The 19,200-nt window shown below is 56.5% G+C and overlaps 2 protein-coding genes across 3 annotated transcripts in view; one reads left to right on the top strand and one right to left on the bottom strand.

The window, feature by feature from the left end:
* VDR (vitamin D receptor) overlaps positions 1–18,899 on the top strand; it is a 45,612-nt gene extending 26,713 nt beyond the window's left edge. For both annotated transcript variants that reach the window (XM_074929510.1, XM_074929511.1), the window contains 7 exons: positions 3,441–3,571; positions 11,896–12,080; positions 12,292–12,415; positions 13,157–13,328; positions 14,248–14,399; positions 15,956–16,072; positions 17,612–18,899. In XM_074929510.1, coding sequence (XP_074785611.1) covers positions 3,441–3,571; positions 11,896–12,080; positions 12,292–12,415; positions 13,157–13,328; positions 14,248–14,399; positions 15,956–16,072; positions 17,612–17,871 — 1,141 coding nt within the window. In that variant the 3' untranslated portion in view covers positions 17,872–18,899. The remainder of the gene's footprint in view (positions 1–3,440; positions 3,572–11,895; positions 12,081–12,291; positions 12,416–13,156; positions 13,329–14,247; positions 14,400–15,955; positions 16,073–17,611) is intronic.
* Positions 1–19,200, bottom strand: part of LOC141971824 (uncharacterized) — a 165,479-nt gene that overhangs the window by 118,121 nt on the left and 28,158 nt on the right. The gene's annotated exons all lie outside the window — the stretch shown is intronic.

The raw sequence follows: 19,200 nt of genomic DNA on the forward strand, positions 1-19,200 counted from the left end.
GGGCCCAGAACTGAACCCCCTCAGCGAGGGGCGGCCTCCCCAGTGCCGAGCCCAGGGCTCAGATCCCTTCCCTGTCCCTGTGGCCACGCCAGGGCTGGTACAAGCCAGGATGCCATTGCCCTCCTTGGCCCCCTGGGCACACTCTGGCTCATTCTCACCCCCCAGCCCCTCTCTGACCGGCAGCTCTCCAGCCACTGGTCCCTCCAAGCACTGGCAGCGATGGTTTTCCCCCTGCCACGTGCAGCAGCCTGCACTCTGCACCTTGGCTTTGCAGGCAGCGAATGGTGATGTTGGAGAGCACGGCTGGGGACACTGTCCCTATTTCCCCCCCCCCCAGGTACAGCCACCCTGACCTCGGAGCACACCGCTCCCCCACATCAGCAAACCCCAGCTTCCCTTGCTGCTGGCTGTGGCTGTGTTTACTCTCACCCACGGGCTGGCTTTGTGCAGGGTGGGAACTCGTTATTTTTAACATTCGGCAGCCTGCCTGGGACATGGATCTTAAATGAGCCTTGAAATGGCTAGTTCTGGAGTTTTATAAAAATACACCCGAGCCAGACAGCGTGAGGTCCCGCTGTGGCTCTGACAGCCGCTCCTCTGCGTTGCTGCTGTAACCTGGGGCCCCTCGTAGCCAAGAGCTGTGGACCCTTGGGGCAGCGAAGAGGCTATTGTGCCCAGCCACCCTCTATTCGAATAAACTGCAATTTTCATACCAAACCCATAATGTTGGCTTGTCCCTGCTCATGGGACATCTTTCCCTGCCCGAGGGCCTCGTGTTTCTCTGGCTTGTTTGTGCATTCCCCAGCCTTGCCCTTGGCTGTGGGTGAAAAGATGAGCCGCCTGCCTGCCCCAGAGACTCAAAAACAGAGTTACTCACCAAAACTGGGAGATTTTGGGGTGTTCAGGTCAAAATCCTGATTTTCCTCTATGCTGAGCAACGTTTGTCCCCGTTCCTGGGAGAGGAAATGTCGTGCTGGTCTTGGTGGAAGGGAAAAACCCAGAGAAAAGCAATAAACCAAGAGCCAGCTGCTGGGTGAAACAGGAATTTTTTTAGTGCAAGCAGGTTCTGGAGGGCTCTGCCATCCGCTTCTCCTGTATTAATTTTCCTAAATGCATTTATTCATGTTAGATGAAGGGAGAGTAAAGCCTCTTTGTTTACATCTCCCTTTCTAAAATAGCCTCTAATTGCACGCTACGTGCTGCTCGGGTCTGCAGCCCGAGAACATATTTTTTATTTATACCCTATAAGCACAGGCTTGGTGCCAGTCCTGCCCTGGGGGGGCCCCTCCGCTGTCACCCATTTGGTACCTCCACACCATTTCCCTGCACAGCGCAGGGGCTGTGCCCCGTCAGCTCAGCATCACGTGGGGATTTCGTTGCTGGAAGAGGAACTCTTTCCAGCAGGAGACTCTTTACCCTGGTGCTGAAATCCAGCGTTAAATTGGTGGCAGATTTCTCGCTGTCGTACCTGAATCTTGTTTCTTCTCACTTATCTGCTGCGTTTTTACCTTCTGAACATCCTTGCTTTGACTCTCCAGCCCGCAGATGCCTTGATTTACCCCCATACAAAATTATGACACCCAGTTGGGTGGGAGTGTTGATCTGCTCGAGGGTGGGGAGGCTCCGCAGAGAGACCTGGGCAGGCTGGAGCGCTGGGCTGAGCCCAACTGGGGGAGTTTCACTGAGGGCAAGTGCCGGGGGCTGCCCTTGGGCCACAGCAACCCCCAGCAGGGCTACAGGCCTGGGGAGGAGTGGCTGGAGAGCTGCCGGTCAGAGAGGGGCTGGGGGGTGAGAATGAGCCAGAGTGTGCCCAGGGGGCCAAGGAGGGCAATGGCATCCTGGCTTGTACCAGCCCTGGCGTGGCCACAGGGACAGGGAAGGGATCTGAGCCCTGGGCTCGGCACTGGGGAGGCCGCCCCTCGCTGAGGGGGTTCAGTTCTGGGCCCCTCACCCCAAAAAGGCCATTGAATGACTCGAGCGTGGCCAGAGAAGGGCAACGGAGCTGGGGCAGGGTCTGGAGCACAGGTCTGCTGGGGAGCGGCTGGGGGAACTGGGGGGGTTCAGTCTGGAGAAGAGGAGGCTGAGGGGAGACCTCCTGGCCCTCTGCAACTCCCTGCCAGGAGGGGGCAGAGAGGGGGGATGAGTCTCTGGAGCCAAGGCCCCAGCGCCAGGCCCCGAGGGAATGGCCTCAAGCTGCCCAGGGCAGGGTCAGGCTGGCTCTGAGGAAGGATTTCTGTGCAGAAGGGGCTGTTGGGCGTTGGAATGGGCTGCCCAGGGCAGGGGGGAGTCCCCGGGATCCCTGGAGGGGTTGAAGAGTCGGGCTGAGCCAGCGCTGAGGGATCTGGGGGAGTTGGGGGGGTCAGGGGGAGGGTCATGGTTGGGCTGGAGGAGCTTCGGGGGCTTTTCCAACCGAGACAATTCTGTGATTCTGTGAAAATCACCCCTTTGAAAGCGAGCAGCACCTTTAGATATATTCTCGAATCCAGAGATGAGCTTGGCTCGCTGATGGCAGATGGTTGAGTCACTTTCTCTAAAGCAAAGTTGCGGCATCTCCTGAACTCAGAGGACAAACCACCCTCAGCGGCTCGGCTCAGCTATGCCTGTAGCGTGTCGTTAGCGGGTATCGTGCAGGATGGTCCCACAGGAAGGTGAATTTTCACTGCGAGTTCTGGCTTTGACCCTTTGTACTTGGAAGATTTACAGTCCTGATTGTGGCAGCGGGTTAACATGGCACGGTGTGGTTTTGGTGGAAGAGAGGGTTATTATGTTAAGTGTTGTTTCTCTCGTATCCTGCAGTGAGATTTCTTTCTCCTGCACACACAAACATGCACTCCAGCCAGTTATTCTAGCAAAGCCAGGCTTTAAAGGCTGGTAAATGTTTAATGACAGGGGCTGCTTTGTACATGCCGGCCTCCACCCTGGTTTCTTTTGCTGCTGGTGGGGGTTTTTCTACAATCCTTCCACCTTTCTTATGGCCTTCAAAATACCTGTTCAAAACCAGAAAGCTGCTTAACCTGTGGTTGAACCCCTCAGCTGTGTCCTCGTGAGAAGTTGCCCTTTTCTGTGCTGACCAGCAAAGCCCAAACCTGTGGATACACCCAACTGGGTCTTCTCAAAACTCCCCAACTTGGTCTTCTCAAGTGACCCGCTGAGCTGAACAGAATCAGGCCAGTGATGGTTCCAGCACCCTCTCAGCAATCCCCCTCCAGCAGTTTGCTGCCCAGAGAGCTGGATTTGTGCTCGCTCTGCTCCCGATGTTTGGAGCAGCCTTTTGTACAGACAAATCCCAGAATCACTCAGGTCGGAAAAGCCCCTCGGGATCATCGAGTCCAACCCTCAGCCTGACTCTACAAAGTTCTCCCCTACCCCACATCCCCCAAAAATGTGTTAATTTGACACGAGATGGTTTTTAAATTTATTTTTTTGTTGTTCCTCTCCAGGAGAAGCATGAAGAGGAAGGCGATGTTCACCTGCCCATTCAATGGCGACTGCAAAATCACCAAGGACAACCGGCGGCACTGCCAGGCCTGTCGGCTGAAGCGCTGCGTGGACATTGGCATGATGAAAGAGTGTGAGTACACGGACGTGTGGGGAAACGGCCCGGCTTTGCCCCGTCACCTCCTTTTCCTTCTCGATGTTAATCTCGATTAACGGGCGGTGTGGAAGGCGGGCAGGCGGGCGTAAAACCTGAAAACCCTTCAAGGATTCAAAGAGGATGCAAAGGGCAGGGGATGCGGTAGGTAATGATTGAGAGGAGCTCGTTTAATGATTGAGGCTGCTCCGGGCATGGTTAGTGATGTGGGGAGCTGATTTTAGCAGAACCAAGTCTCCTCTGCTGGCTCCTGGGGGGCACCAGCTGAGCGAGAGCATCCGGGGCTGTTTCTGATTAACTCCTGCTTACACCGACTGAACTTGCTCCTCTCCTGCCTTCACAAAGTCATTGTCCTCTCCGTGTTTTTGCGTGCTCCTCGCCGCATCCAAACAGGGAGAGTTGAATGAGCTTCCCCACAGCGACAGTAATTTCCATTAGCCTGGAACCACCTTGCGTTTCTCTCCGCCGTACCTCTTAGGCTTCTTTTTTTTTTTTTTTTAATTTTTTGGGCCTTTATTCTTGCAACATGGGTCTGTCCATCCAGCCACGTGCACAGCAGAGACTTAAGTAAATAGCAGAGGGAAGTAAAGTAGTTTTTAACCCAGTCCAAACACACTAATGTTGTCCAAATATTTATTTTCTTCAATTATATTTATAGATAAGCAGCTTTTAAAAATAAAATGGTTGACACGCTTCCTCCTACGTACAGATGCTTTCCACATCTTAAGTCTTTAGGAGAAGGCTGGTGTTCGTGTAACGTTCAAACCAAAATAACAGCCTTCTGCTAGGAGACATCGCAAACAGGATGTCACATCGAATGATTGATGGGCCTGAAAATTTGGAAAATGGAAGTGGTGCTCATTTCCTTGACGCGGCGAGCGGAGGGCAAACAGTATCTGATGTCACAGGGTGCCACCAAAGCACCTGGCTCCTCCAGAAAATCAAAACTTGTAGGCGTTTGCAGGAAAAAAAAATGCCTAAATTTCCAGTTGTCCCCAAGATTGAGCGGATCCCCCGTGAAGAGAAGATCCCTGCATCTTATTCTTTTAAACTAGCAGCCACGTCCCGTGAAGAGGGAGAAAAAACCCATATAATACACCAAATATACTCGTGTTTTGGGTGGGTGTGAGGATGTGTGAGCCCGTGGTGGTCGGTTGCTGTGGCCCTTTTGGTGTAGCTGTTGCTACTGAGGGAAATGTGTTGACTTGCACTAATTAATTACCCAGGAAAGGCCGGAAAAATCAGTGGCAGCGATGCACAGAGTACTTGCACCCTGCCGGGGCCAGGTCCCAGGGATGTGTGTGCTCTCTGCAGGAGTTAACTTGTAAGTGACCTCGTTAGTAAACTGTTACTAGATTAACAAAACCTAAGGAGACTAAAAATAGCCTTCCTGTGGACTTTGCTGCTGGTTAAATGAAGGGGAACAAGGTGTGCTGCTGTTATTTTTAGGTTGAATCGAGGATCTTGAGGCTCTTGAGGAGGGTTTGAGTCTTCTCCAGGCTGTCACTGAAGGTGATGGGGATTGTCACAGGCAAGGCTTGGGCCAGTTTGGCCCCGCTGCTGCCGGGATCTGAGTCTGAAGAAGAAAAGAGAGTGTGAGCAGGGGGTAAAGAGGAGGAGGAAGGGGACGGACCTTGTGCCTGTGTTAGTTTGGGGTTTGGTGCAGGCAGACCTTTCTCCATCCCCAGAGTGTGGGCTGGTTGGTGGCCTGGATGATTTTAGACATCACCTCCAGCCCAAACCACGCAGGGCTGAGACCTGTAGCAGGGTGGCCGTGCCGAGGGTCCCTTCCCCGACACGTGCACTTTGGGTGCAGCCAAACCTGGGGAGCAGATGCTGCGGTGATGGGCTGGAGGACTCGGTGCCCGTGGGGGAGACGCAGCGAGGAAAGGATCGTGTGTGTTCAAACTCTGCCCGAGCAAAAGCCCTGAGCCACCAGCACTCCCCAGGGAGCTGGGGACAGCGTCGGGGCGGCCACTGTCCCCTGCAGAGGGACCAAGGAGGGGGCGAGGTGGAAGCTGGAGGGCATCCAGGTTACGGCCATAAGGCTGGGGCAGGATTTATGGCCCAGCCACAACGCCTGAGTTCACCCCAAGCTGTCCGCAGCCAACGTTAGCAAATATTTGTGGTTTTCCGCCTGCTTATCTGCGCAGGGTAAAGCGCAGGGCAGGCGCGCAGGCTGTGGGGCAGGCGATCAGAGGAGGAGAAACCCACCTCGCAGCCCGAGCCGTGGTGTCTGGGAACGCTCCTTTCGCTGCTCTCGGGAGCAGTTTCCCTTCAGATGCCTCCGGGGAGGGCAGGTCTCCCTCCTGCCGCCCTGCCCGCTCCCTGCTGCTTTCTCCTAAGATGATGCTTAGCACAAAAGTACTTTAAAGTGGGGTAAAGAATCTGTTGCTGGACTATCCTGCCTGCTTTGGCACTGGTTTTGGTGGCAAGAAAATGCTGAAGTTACCCTTCCTACCCTGCAAAATTTGCTTTTTGCCTGGAGCTCAGGAGGGAACATGTGTGTCTGCCAAAACACGGGCTGTTAGATGGACTCAGGCTCTGCAGCCGCACGTAACCTTTGGGTGATTCCCTTCTCTTAGTGTCTTGCCCCTTTCCCCCTGACCTTTAGCAGCTTCTCCAGTGTTTATGGGATGGGGAACAGGTCATCTGTCCTGCTCAGTCTCAAGGTGTTGCTGCGAGGCAGGAAGATAAATTATACATCACCAAATCAAGCGGCCGGAGGGACCCACGGGCTCCCCGGGGCTGCAGGCATTGAATTTATCCTCTCCCTGCCACTTTATTTGCTGCTGGGGAATTTTTTGTGTGCTTGTTGTGGTGCCAGTTAGTTGGAAATCAGTGAATCTCCTTGGGAGGATCCCCAGCCATGTCCTGAGGCAGTTTGTCTCGCTGTAGCCGGGTCCTTGGCCCTTGGGGAAGGCAGTTGCAGCAAATCCCCCTCCCTGGTGCCACAGCAAGGTTAGTGGTTTGCCTGGGGTCAGCGCCCCGTGGATCTTCTCTCCCCTTTTCCAAGGAAAAGCCTCTCTGGGATCTGGTCGTAGTCACGAGCAGCTGATGCTCAGCATCCTCACCCTCACCATGAGGCTCCCTTTATGATCTCAGTGCTGAAAATCCCCAAAGGGGAGGAGAAAAAGAAACAAACCGACGTCTCAGAGCCAGGGAGAGGAGCAGAAACTGGAAGGAGATTGTGCAGAGAGAGGGGAATTTCCCAGATCAGTCAGGAGAGGAGCAGAGATGCTCGGGGGAGCTGGCAGGATTTCGGTTGTTTAGGGTGGGACTGCGGGACGAGGGTGAGCAAGGAGGGAGGTGGCCTTCCCAGCTCTCCTCCGCTTCCCCGAATAGGCGGCGATACTCCAAGCAAAAAAAGCAAAAAAAAAAAGTCCCCACTGCCCCAAACGTGGGATGTGTTCCCTGGCCCGGGAGCTGCTGCCACGGCGGGGTTGTGCAATGGCGAGAGGCGAAGCAGGAGCACGGGAGGGAGGGAAGAGTTGTGCCTGTCCGGGAAGACGTCACTTGGCGGTGGCCCGGCGTTCGCAGGCTGGCCGGGAAGCGTCTGCGCTCCCCGCCGGCTCAAAGCACACGCTATAAACATCCAGCGTCCTCTGTAATTAGAGCAGGCTTGGGAGCTGGCAGGGGCTGAGCAGCTGGAAGGCCCTCTCCGAAATCTGTGTGAGCGTCGCTTGAGTGAGCCGTGCCTCAGCTGCGTCGGAGGGACACGACCTCCTTGGCGGGGGGGGAGCAGTAGCCGGCGGCCCTGCAGCTGCTCCGGCACCGGTCCAGGACCTGTGATTTAAATTGCTGCTGCTTCTCAGAGTCACAGAATTGTTCAGGTTGGAAAAGATCCTTGGGATCATCGAGTCCAACCCTCAGCCCGACTCTTCAAAGTTCTCCCCTACCCCACATCCCCCCCCAGCTCATCCCAACGGCCCTGAAACCCCCCCAGGGATGGGGACTCCCCCCACCAGGCAGCCTGTTCCACTCTCGGACCACTCTTGCTGGGAAACATTTTCTCCTCCTGCCCAGCCTGACCCTCCCCTGTGGCAGTTTCCAGCCGTTCCCTCTTGTCCTGTCCCTGATCCCCTGGGAGCAGAGCCCAGCCCCAGCCTCTCCACAACGTCCTGTCAGGAGCTGCAGAGAGGGATGAGGGCTCCCCTCAGCCTCCTCCTCCTCACCCTGAACACTCCCAGCTCCTTCCCTGCCTCCTCACAGGATTGATTCTCCAGCCCCTCCCCAGCCTCGTTGCCCTCCTCTGCCCTCGCTCCAGCCCCTCGAGATCTCTCTGGGATCGAGGTGCCCAACTTCCCTCCTCTCTGGTTTCCCTGCAAGCCCACGGGCTGTAGGAGATGCACACCCGCCGGCCAGCCTGCAGCATCCCGTTACCCACCCTCCAGCCATCGCAGTGTTTCAGTTCCTGTTGTGCAATTGGGGGTTTTCGGTCCGTGCCACTCCTTGGCCCGTCCCCGTCAGCTGTGTGGCCGATTACACCTGCAAGGGATTTGGCTCTGACTTCCAGTCCTGAGGCATCACAGCCAGGGTTTGAGGCAGGTCAGCAGGGCTGAAAGGGATGTTCTGGGGGGAAGCAGCAGGGATGAATTCAGTTTTGCTCCCTGGCTTTCAAGGCTGCGTCCGGGGTCTTTACTACATGGGTTGATAATGAGCCAGCAGTGTGCCCGCCCAGGTGGCCAAGGAGGGCAGTGGCATCCTGGCTTGTACCAGCCCTGGCGTGGCCACAGGGACAGGGAAGGGATCTGAGCCCTGGGCTCGGCACTGGGGAGGCCGCCCCTCGCTGAGGGGGTTCAGTTCTGGGCCCCTCACCCCAAAAAGGCCATTGAATGACTCGAGCGTGGCCAGAGAAGGGCAACGGAGCTGGGGCAGGGTCTGGAGCACAGGTCTGCTGGGGAGCGGCTGGGGGAACTGGGGGGGTTCAGTCTGGAGAAGAGGAGGCTGAGGGGAGACCTCCTGGCCCTCTGCAACTCCCTGCCAGGAGGGGGCAGAGAGGGGGGATGAGTCTCTGGAGCCAAGGCCCCAGCGCCAGGCCCCGAGGGAATGGCCTCAAGCTGCCCAGGGCAGGGTCAGGCTGGCTCTGAGGAAGGATTTCTGTGCAGAAGGGGCTGTTGGGCGTTGGAATGGGCTGCCCAGGGCAGGGGGGGAGTCCCCATCCCTGGAGGCATTGAAGAGTCGATGATTCTGTGATTCTGTGAGCTGGTCCAGAGCCATCCTCAGGATCCTCAGCAGCTAAGCGGGGTTCCAGCACCCTGCGGGGCAGCTCAGGGGATGGTTCCTGACCTTGATGCATCACCTTGGCCCTGTGCCTTCACCCTACTACACTGCTTTTGCTGCTTGGCCCTCATCTAGCCATGAATCACCCCAAAGCTGATGCTGTGAGGGGTGTTTTTGTCCCCAGCCAGGGGACACCAGCTCAGTTTCTGACCCCCACCACCATCCCAGCAAGATCCCAAATGCCACCCCACCATGACAGCCGTGCCAGGCAGCCTGTCCCAGGGTGGAGGAACAACCCCCCAGCATTTTGCACCCCTGGGGCTGAGCAGTGCCCCTGGCTCCAGCCGGAGCAGGCAGAAGCACCCACCATTCAAAGAAACGCTCAAACTCTATCCGGTTTCATGCCTGACATTTCCTAAACTTCAATTTTGCTTTACATTTGGCTGCTCTTTCCTCGCCTGACGGAGCGAGTCTGCCTTTGTGCTGCTCCACATCATCCTCCAGCCCTTCCAAGCCCCTGGTTTTGGCCAGGGTTTTACTTCTCTACCCTCGGTGTCGGCCGTGGCTTCCCCCGCTGCCCTCGTGGTGTCTGGCAAAGGGGGCCAGCGTCTGTCTGGAAGCGATGGGCAGATGTTATCTCAGGCTCTGGGTCAGGGCAGCCCACAAACGCTCCGCCACGTCGCCGGTTGTGCCAGAAGTCTGCGGCTGGACGTCTCCAGCTCAGGGTTTGGAAAGAAATCAGAGCTGAGGCGTGAGCTGGGATCTCAAGTGGAAGGTGCCGGCATCGAGCTGCTTCCTGGTGCCGTTTCCCACCTCGAGGCAGGCAGGGACGTGATGGGCAATATCCATCCTTGAAAAATGAGGGTCAAATCCTTTCCCCCCAGGACTTTAGGTGAGTCTCTGAGCTGACATGCCTCATCCATGTTATCCCCCCATCCTACGGAAAAGCCGTCCCAGGCGAGGGGTGTTTCAGGTTTGCTGCTCCCCATCATCACCAGGAACAATTTCACCCAAGAGGCTGGGGGTGGTTCTCAATCCACAGCACCCATGCAGCTGGGCTGTGTCGTGGCTGTGTCACAGCACTCCCCTTCACAACACCAGACAAGCTGGAAGGGAATCGTTATTCCCCTTTATCTGATTTTTTTTTTTTTTTTTAAACACCCTTTGATTTGTCTGCGGGGGCTTCCTTTGGGTTTTACTCTCCCATGGCCTCCAGCAAGTCCTCGCAGAGTGTTAAACACCAAACCTGGGACCTGGTGCTGGCTGGGGCCCGTTTCTGTCGACGTCACTGGCACTTTGGCCATGGATTCCCAGCAGCGTGTGGCCCACGTGCTCTGCCGAGCCTCGGGGCAGCCCTGGGACATACACAGAAACGGGATGTTTTGTTGCATCGACCCTGCGTGGGGAAATCTGGCTGCCTTAGGACTTGGAGCACAAACTTTGCCAGTGTTTGTTCCCCTGCCGAAGCGATGCTTTGGGAAATGCTTTTGCTTTTCAGCTCCTACCAGTGTGAGAAACGCTGCTGCCTCGCTGCTTCAAATCTGGGTGGATTTCCAAAAGCTGGCTGAGACATCCCAAGGCAGTCTTGCCCCAACACGGAAACATCCTTTTCTTTCCAGTCTGCTCTGTGGGTTCTTCCTAATTTCGCATCGATTCACTTGCAGGATCTGAGGTTTTCTCGATGTAGACACCTCCAGTAACCCCTTCCAAAGCCCCAGGGCTCGGGACAGACTGTGCTGTCAAAGACTTTGAACACCACGGCCACAGCCCAAGCACTCAGCTCTTTACCCCGTCCTCATTCCCAGCCCCACATGGCTCTTTCCCCACGGATGCTGCCTCATCTGTGAACAGTTTCCCTTCTTGCACGCAGCGCCCAGATGGACCCACAGCTTTTGTAAAAAGAACCAGGTTGGGAGATGGCAAAATCCTAATTTTTCTCCCCAAGCAGTCGTGTTGTCCCCTGCAGAGCCATAACGTGCTGATCATGAGAGCGACCTTTCAGCCCCAGCCGGTTGTTCCCGTGCCTCCGAGATCTTCAAGTCCCCTCTGAGATTGTGCAAGTTTGAAAACATATTGGAAAAATGCCGTCGGCTAAAGGTGGCAGAAAGGAGCAGGGAACTGCAAACAGTTCCTTGCCTCGAGCCCTGCGACCCGGGCTCCCGCTGCCCTTCGCCGACCTCTCGTCCCAAATTCCACCTCAAATTGCCCAGCATCCAATCTCTCTGCAACCCAAGGCAGGCAGAAAGCCACCTCGTCATCAGATAACGTGCTTGAGGTTTTCTTTAATGACTGGTTAAAGGGCTAATAACATCTTGAGGAATGGGCACTGCTATTTTTAGGGCCGCTGGTGGATGTGTATTAACAAGTACTTTTGTGAATGTGTGTCTCTGTTAGGAGGATGGGGTGTTGCTGCCCCAAGAGATCGTTGCGGGTCCTTGTTTTCTTCTCTTTCAACCCTGTGAGGCTATTCAGGGCTTTAAACTTTTTTAAAAAAAGTAAGATTTCAGCCCAAATTGCCTGTGGATGCTCTCCTTCCCTAAATCAATGGGAGAAGCCTTGCGTATGGCCTTTGAGTCCAGCCCTTGGCCGCTGGCTGTCACCCATAATACAAGCTGTAAAAACCCAGCTCTGGGAGTGGGGGTATGTTTATATGTCCCCTTAGCTTAAAAATATTTGCCGTGCTTCCAGAGGACTGCGGGATACCCGGAGGCTGAGCGGTGCCGCGTCGGGCTCCCTCTGTTGTCGAGCGCTGCTGACAACAGCGCTGCAGTGAGATGAACCCACTGGCCTGGGTCTTGCAGGATCAAGATTTCTTTCACCTGAAAGCACAGAGCAAACACGTGGCAGCGCTGACGTGACCTTATTGCACTCAGTCCTTGCCTAAAAGCACCCGAGTGGGCTGTAAATTGTGTCGGTCTCGTAGCAAAACGCCACGACCTGGCAGTGGAGGAGAGGAGCAGGACGGGGTTGATGCAGGTTTAATAACTGATTAGCAGGGGGATGGGGATGCTGGTTGCAGTGTCCTGGGGTTGCTTCAATCCCTGTTTCACCTCTTTCTGACACTTTCCCTGTCCCTGCAGTCATCCTGACAGACGAGGAGGTTCAGAGGAAGCGCGAGATGATCCTGAAGCGCAAGGAGGAGGAGGCGCTCAAGGAGAGCCTGAAGCCCAAACTCTCGGAGGAGCAGCAGAAAGTCATCGACATCCTCCTTGAGGCTCATCGCAAAACCTACGACCCCACGTACTCCGACTTCACCAAGTTTCGGGTACGTCTGGGGCACGCCAGCCCCGATTCCCACACACGGGACCAAAGCGGTTCCTGCCCAGATCCTCCAAACCCGCTTCATCCCACGACTTCTCCTTAGTGAGGAGTTAAAAATCCCAGTGCAAAAACCTCGATGGTGTTGGCAGCAGGCGAACGGCTGCCACCAACTTGCTCTCCCAGCCCCATTCCTCACATCTTGCTCTTTCTTCCAGCCCCCCGTGAGAAACAACCCTAGCAACAGAGGGGCAGCAAGATCCTCCTCCCTCCTCACCCAGGACTTGTCCTCGGAGGACTCCACCGACCTCTTCGGCTCCGATGCCTTCAGCACGTTTCCAGGTACCACACTCTCCTCTCCGTAAGCGACAGGGGTAGAATCAAAACAGTTTTACCTAAATCTGGCCATTCAAACCCTCATTTTACTTCTTCTGGGGAGCTTATTTAACTGTAAGACTCTCCTGGGGATGTTGCAAAGGCTTTTTGTGAACAAAAAGCATTAAATGCTTGGTTGGATCGTGGCCCTGCAGACCTCTGTGTGTCTGAGCCCTCCAGGATGGCCAAGGGGAGTGTGTTAGACCTGCTCTTAGGAAGGATTTCTTTGCAGAAGGGGCTGTTGGGCGTTGGAATGGGCTGCCCAGGGCAGGGGGGAGTCCCCGGGATCCCTGGGGGGGTTGAAGAGTCGGGCTGAGCCAGCGCTGAGGGATCTGGGGCAGTTGGGGGGGGTCAGGGGGAGGGTCATGGTTGGGCTGGAGGAGCTTCAGGGGCTTTTCCAACCCGGATGATTCTGGGGTTCTGTGAAGGTGAACGCTGGGCTACGGCGTTGCTGCTCTGGCTGCGATTAGACTTGATCCCAGCACAGGAGAGGAGTTAAAGGCCTCAGTGCAAAAATCTTGATGCTGTTGGCGGCCAGCGAATTCCTGCTCCTCTCCCAGCCCCATTCCTCACATCCTGCTGTCTAAACACAGCACAAAGCCCTCCTGGTGGGACAGACGCCATTCCCGCTGCGACGGGCATCCTTCCCCTCACCCGGAATGTCTTGCCTACAACCGAGGTACCCTCTGACCATCTCCCTCCCTCCAGAGTCTGTGGAGCCCCAGATGTTCTCGAACCTGGTGCTCTCTGAGGAGAACGATGAGAGCTCCTCCATGAACATCGACTTCTCCCACCTCTCCATGCTCCCGCACTTGGCCGACCTGGTCAGCTACAGCATACAGAAGGTGATCGGCTTTGCCAAAATGATCCCGGGATTCAGGTGAGACGTTTGCTCCCAGACGTGATGTCCATGATGTTTTTCTGCTCTCTGGAATCCCGTCGTACCCTTCACAGCCAGATCATTTTTCTCTGTTTCATCTTCACAGCCATCCCTCAGGCTCTGTTCCCTTCCCAGGTCTGTTCCTACTTTCATGTTTTCTGTCTCTCCTCCTTCCTGAGGTTACTCCTCTCCTGTCTTTACCCTGATTCACCTGTCAGCAGAACGCTTGAGCTCCTGAGATGCTCAAAGCCATGTGAGTGGTCCCCATCCTGGTTTGTGAAGGACCTTAGGTCCTGTTTTAACCCGAGGCTGGTGCCTGGGACACTGGGTGCTGCCCCTCAATAAATAGAGCTGCAGAAATACCTGCTGCTTAATCACAGAGTGACAAAATCATCTGGGTTGGAAAAGCCCTTGAAGCTCCTCCAGCCCAAGCATGACCCTCCCCCTGACCCCCCCTCAGCTCCCCCAGACCCCTCAGCGCTGGCTCAGCCCGACTCTTCAACCCCCCCAGGGATCCCGGGGACTCCCCCCTGCCCTGGGCAGCCCATTCCAACGCCCAACAGCCCCTTCTGCACAGAAATCCTTCCTCAGAGCCAGCCTGACCCTGCCCTGGGCAGCTTGAGGCCATTCCCTCAGGGCCTGGCGCTGGGGCCTTGGCTCCAGAGACTCACCCCCCCTCTCTGCCCCCTCCTGGCAGGGAGTTATAGAAGGAGGTTGCAGAGAGATGGGGATGAGTCTCTCGAACCAAGTAACCAGCGATAGGACAAGAGAATTGCACAGAAACCCGGGGTCAGGCAGAAGCTGGCGTGCCCCCAGCAAAGGGACCGGGTTACCGATGGAGAACCTGGCGCATGGGTGGCCGGTTTCTGTGGCTTTGCTCGCTGGGTGTATCTCACATCACCCTCTTCCCCCTGCCCAGGGATCTGGCAGCAGAGGACCAGATCGTCCTGCTGAAATCCAGCGCCATCGAGGTGATCATGCTGCGCTCGAACCAGTCCTTCACCCTCGAGGACATGACGTGGACCTGCGGCAGCAACGACTTCAAGTACAGGATCAGTGATGTCACCCAAGGTAAAGGCTTCCGGACACTCTCCTGGGCTAAGAAATATCATCCCAGCCTTAAATTTGGATGCAAAAATCCCATCCTGAGCAGTGTGCAAGGAGGGACGCATTGGCAGGCTGCACAGCTTGTGACCCCCGGCTCGGCCCCTGCGCTGGGGGACGCGTGGGCCTCCTGCAGCCACACCGGGTGCATGGGGAGGGCCGAGAACTCCTGAAGAAAAGCAACACCAGAGCGTGTGCCTGTAGCTCAGAGCTGTCTCCAACTCCTCTGCCTTGCCACAGGGGATGAGTTCGGTTTGCTCTGAGCTGCCGTGAGGGTTGGAAAACTGCTGTGTGGTCCCTCTGCAGCCAGGAAACCCCTCTGCTAGGAAAAGTGGTGAATCCTGCCCTGAACCTCCCCTGCTTGAGGATTTGGGGACCAACACAGAGACAGGGTGTGCAAATCATCCATATGGACCTCAAATCTCTCCCTGCACTTGGAAGAGACTTGGAGTAACCTGCCGGTCAGAGAGGGGCTGGGGGGTGAGAATGAGCCAGCAGTGTGCCCAGGGGGCCAAGGAGGGCAATGGCATCCTGGCTTGTACCAGCCCTGGCGTGGCCACAGGGACAGGGAAGGGATCTGAGCCCTGGGCTCGGCACTGGGGAGGCCGCCCCTCGCTGAGGGGGTTCAGTTCTGGGCCCCTCACCCCAAAAAGGCCATTGAATGACTCGAGCGTGGCCAGAGAAGGGCAACGGAGCTGGGGCAGGGTCTGGAGCACAGGTCTGCTGGGGAGCGGCTGGGGGAACTGGGGGGGTTCAGTCTGGAGAAGAGGAGGCTGAGGGGAGACCTCCTGGCCCTCTGCAACTCCCTGCCAGGAGGGGGCAGAGAGGGGGGGTGAGTCTCTGGAGCCAAGGCCCCAGCGCCAGGCCCCGAGGGAATGGCCTCAAGCTGCCCAGGGCAGGGTCAGGCTGGCTCTGAGGAAGGATTTCTGTGCAGAAGGGGCTGTTGGGCGTTGGAATGGGCTGCCCAGGGCAGGGGGGAGTCCCCGGGATCCCTGGGGGGGTTGAAGAGTCGGGCTGACCCAGCACTGAGGGATCTGGGGGAGTTGGGAAGGGTCAGGGGGAGGGTCATGGTTGGGCTGGAGGAGCCTCAAGGGTTTTTCCAGCCCGGATGATTCTGGGATTCTTTGGGGATGCCGAGACCCTTGGTGCGAAGGCGAGATCCCAGGGGACCAGGCACGGGGCAGTTGACCCCCACTGAAGGCAGGATAAAAAATCTGCTTGCAGGAGAGCTCTGGGCACACAAGAATTTGTGGTGCTTGGGCAGGACACAGTGCGCCGTGGCCGTGGTGATAAGGAGGCAAAATATTCATAAGTTAATTGTCTTTATGGATTTCAAGAGCAAAATCTGCTCTGTAATCTCCTGCCTTAGAGAAATTATTGGGGAGAAAAGTACAATTAAAAAATAAAGTCCTCTTCCTGCTGTCCTGGCTCCTTGCTGTGCTGAAAGAAGCTCTGCCGAGCTCCACGCTCATCCCCCAGCTGTGGGAGATCTTGTTCTTGCTCAAGGTCCTTTCTCTCCCCAGCTGGTCACAGCATGGACCTGCTCGAGCCGCTGGTGAAGTTCCAGATTGGCTTGAAGAAGCTGAACCTTCATGAAGAAGAGCACGTGCTCCTCATGGCCATCTGCATCCTGTCCCCAGGTAGGAGCACACTCATCCCCTGAGGTCACTAACCTGTCACCTGCTTTGCTGATTAGGGATCCCAATTAAACTCAGACACCAGAGTGAAAAGAGCTGGTGTATTTTACTGGAGAAAACTAAATACTGTAACAGCAATGCAGAAAACACGCAGTAAGAAAAGACAGAATATTGCACTTGAAGCAAACATGTAGGAAAACACAGGGTAATGCATCAAATCGTTGCTACAAGAGAGAGAGAATAGCGATTAAGAAAGCTCCATCACCACTTGCACCCGTTACCAGCATCCAGACCCGCAGGCTCTGGACAGCCCTGGGTGCAGGGAGGATTTTTTTGAGCATTTCCCAGCATGTGGGAAATCCTACAGGGTGCATCCACCCATGGCTGAGGCATCTAAAGTCACTGTGAGCGGGTCCAGCCTTATATACTCCCAAAATCAGCAAGACAGAATAGCTGGCACCTTTGTTTTGAGTGGAAACATCTGGTGTCACTCTGCAATTAGATTCCTCCAGAGCCTGGCCGGGGTTTAAGGAGGAAGCCGAGGGAGTTTCCCTGCTTATCTACTTGATTTATGAGCAAGTTCACACGTCTGGTCACGAGGCCCGGGAGCTGGTTCCATGGCTCCGTCAGCTTGCCCCTGCACAAAGGATGAAGATATATTCAGGGTAGACATGTTTTATGATATCTAAGCTACATCTTTCATTAACGAGCAAACTTGTTAACACCCCAAAAAGGCCATTGAATGACTCGAGCGTGGCCAGAGAAGGGCAACGGAGCTGGGGCAGGGTCTGGAGCACAGGTCTGCTGGGGAGCGGCTGGGGGAACTGGGGGGGTTCAGTCTGGAGAAGAGGAGGCTGAGGGGAGACCTCCTGGCCCTCTGCAACTCCCTGCCAGGAGGGGGCAGAGAGGGGGGATGAGTCTCTGGAGCCAAGGCCCCAGCGCCAGGCCCCGAGGGAATGGCCTCAAGCTGCCCAGGGCAGGGTCAGGCTGGCTCTGAGGAAGGATTTCTGTGCAGAAGGGGCTGTTGGGCGTTGGAATGGGCTGCCCAGGGCAGGGGGGAGTCCCCGGGATCCCTGGGGGGGTTGAAGAGTCGGGCTGAGCCAGCGCTGAGGGATCTGGGGCAGTTGGGGGGGGTCAGGGTGAGGGTCATGCTTGGGCTGGAGGAGCTTCAGGGGCTTTTCCAGCCCGGATGGTTCTGGGATTCTCTGATACATATTTCACTAATGGTCACATACTAAGTCAGCAGCTTCGGCTCGGGGCCTGTTGTTCAGGCTTCAGTACTTCAACGCTTTAGCACTTTTTACATCAGCACAGGTGGTTTGTTATAACCCAGCACAATACCGACAGTATACCTACACAGTGGTTATCACTTATAAAATATAGAGGATTCATCTATAGGTCAACTCTGGCTCGGGCCTGTTGTCCAAGCCTTACCACTTCGTCACCTTTTGGCTGTGACCCTCACAATGTCCCTTCCCTGCCTCTCCATCGGGGCCAGCCAGGAAAAGGGAATCACCCCCCTGCCTCCGTGCTGTTTCCTAGATCGCCCGGGCGTGCAGGACACTTCGCTGGTGGAATCCCTCCAGGATCGCCTCTCGGAGATCCTCCAGACCTACATCCGGTGCCGACACCCTCCTCCGGGCAGCCGCCTGCTCTACGCCAAGATGATCCAGAAGCTGGCAGACCTGCGGAGCCTCAACGAGGAGCACTCCAAGCAGTACCGCTGCCTCTCCTTCCAGCCCGAGCACAGCATGCAGCTCACGCCGCTGGTGCTCGAGGTCTTCGGCAACGAGATCTCCTGATCCGTGCCCGTGGGGTTGGAGAACCCACCAGTAAAGGGATAGGTCAGCCCGGCTTCCCCCCGAGGCAGCGAGCGGAGAGACGTGACCCCGAGGCAGGAGATTTCTACACAGTTTGGTTTCACACTACTGGAGCTTTTGCTTTTTTCTTCTCCACGGCAGCCGAGGTTTGCTCCTGACAGACCCAAACCCGTCTGGTTTCCCCCCGCTCCGTGAGCAGCTTTTCCACTTCTCCACCATCTGCGAGAGCTGACTTATCCCTTTATGGATCCTTTGAAGCTGGGCTACCTCCAATCCACTTCTTTCTTCACCCCAAAATTATCGGGCTGCTTGGAAGGAGAAGCGCTGGGGGAATTTAGCGTGGGGAGAGGGACTCGCGCCGTTGTGGAGCCGTCGGTGCCATCCTCCCTTCCTAAAATCTGCAGCGCTTGGCTCCCTGCCCACCACGTTTCAAAACGGGGGACACAGATTGAATTGCACACCCCGAATTCCTGCCAGGAGCGGCCATGGGCTGCGTCCCCACACGTGTGACCCCCTAAAACCACTCCTGTGAGACTGGGATGAGGCCCGAGCTGCCTGTGCCAGCCCAAGAGGGGGAATTTCTTCTCAGCTCTCAAAGAAAACAACTGTTGGAGCCATCAAATGTCTTCCCCACGCTCCGGCCTGGCGTGGGGGGTGTCTCGGGGTACCACCACGCTCTCAGAGCTGAACCCCCCTCGCCTGCGGCTCTCGGGTGGGACGCCCGGGGCTCCCCGCAACCCGTGACGGCGCCGCGGGCCCAGCTGGGTTTGGGAGCCTTGCAGGGTCCTGGGCCATGCTGGGAGCGGGCGCCAGAGGCTGCTCCGTGTCACCGGCCCCTGCGGTGCTGGTGGAGACACCCACATTTGGGGTGGGGGGAGGCTCTGGGGCCCCCCCACACTGTGCAGAGTGTCTGGGAGGGGACCCAGCTCGCTGCCAGGTGTTGCTCCTTGCAAATAAACTTGTGCTTGAGAACGGTGCCTGGGCTGGTTTGGTTTTTTTTTTTTGGGGGGGTGGGGAGGGCTCCGTGTCTGTCTGTCTGTCCCAGAATCATCCGGGCTGGAAAAGCCCTTGAGGCTCCTCCAGCCCAAGCATGACCCTCCCCCTGACCCCCCCCAACTGCCCCAGACCCCTCAGCGCTGGCTCAGCCCGACTCTTCAACCCCCCCAGGGATCCCGGGGACTCCCCCCTGCCCTGGGCAGCCCATTCCAACGCCCAACAGCCCCTTCTGCACAGAAATCCTTCCTCAGAGCCAGCCTGACCCTGCCCTGGGCAGCTTGAGGCCATTCCCTCGGGGCCTGGCGCTGGGGCCTT

This window comes from Athene noctua, chromosome 30 (genome assembly GCF_965140245.1).
Source record: "Athene noctua chromosome 30, bAthNoc1.hap1.1, whole genome shotgun sequence".
Classification (NCBI taxonomy): domain Eukaryota; kingdom Metazoa; phylum Chordata; class Aves; order Strigiformes; family Strigidae; genus Athene; species Athene noctua.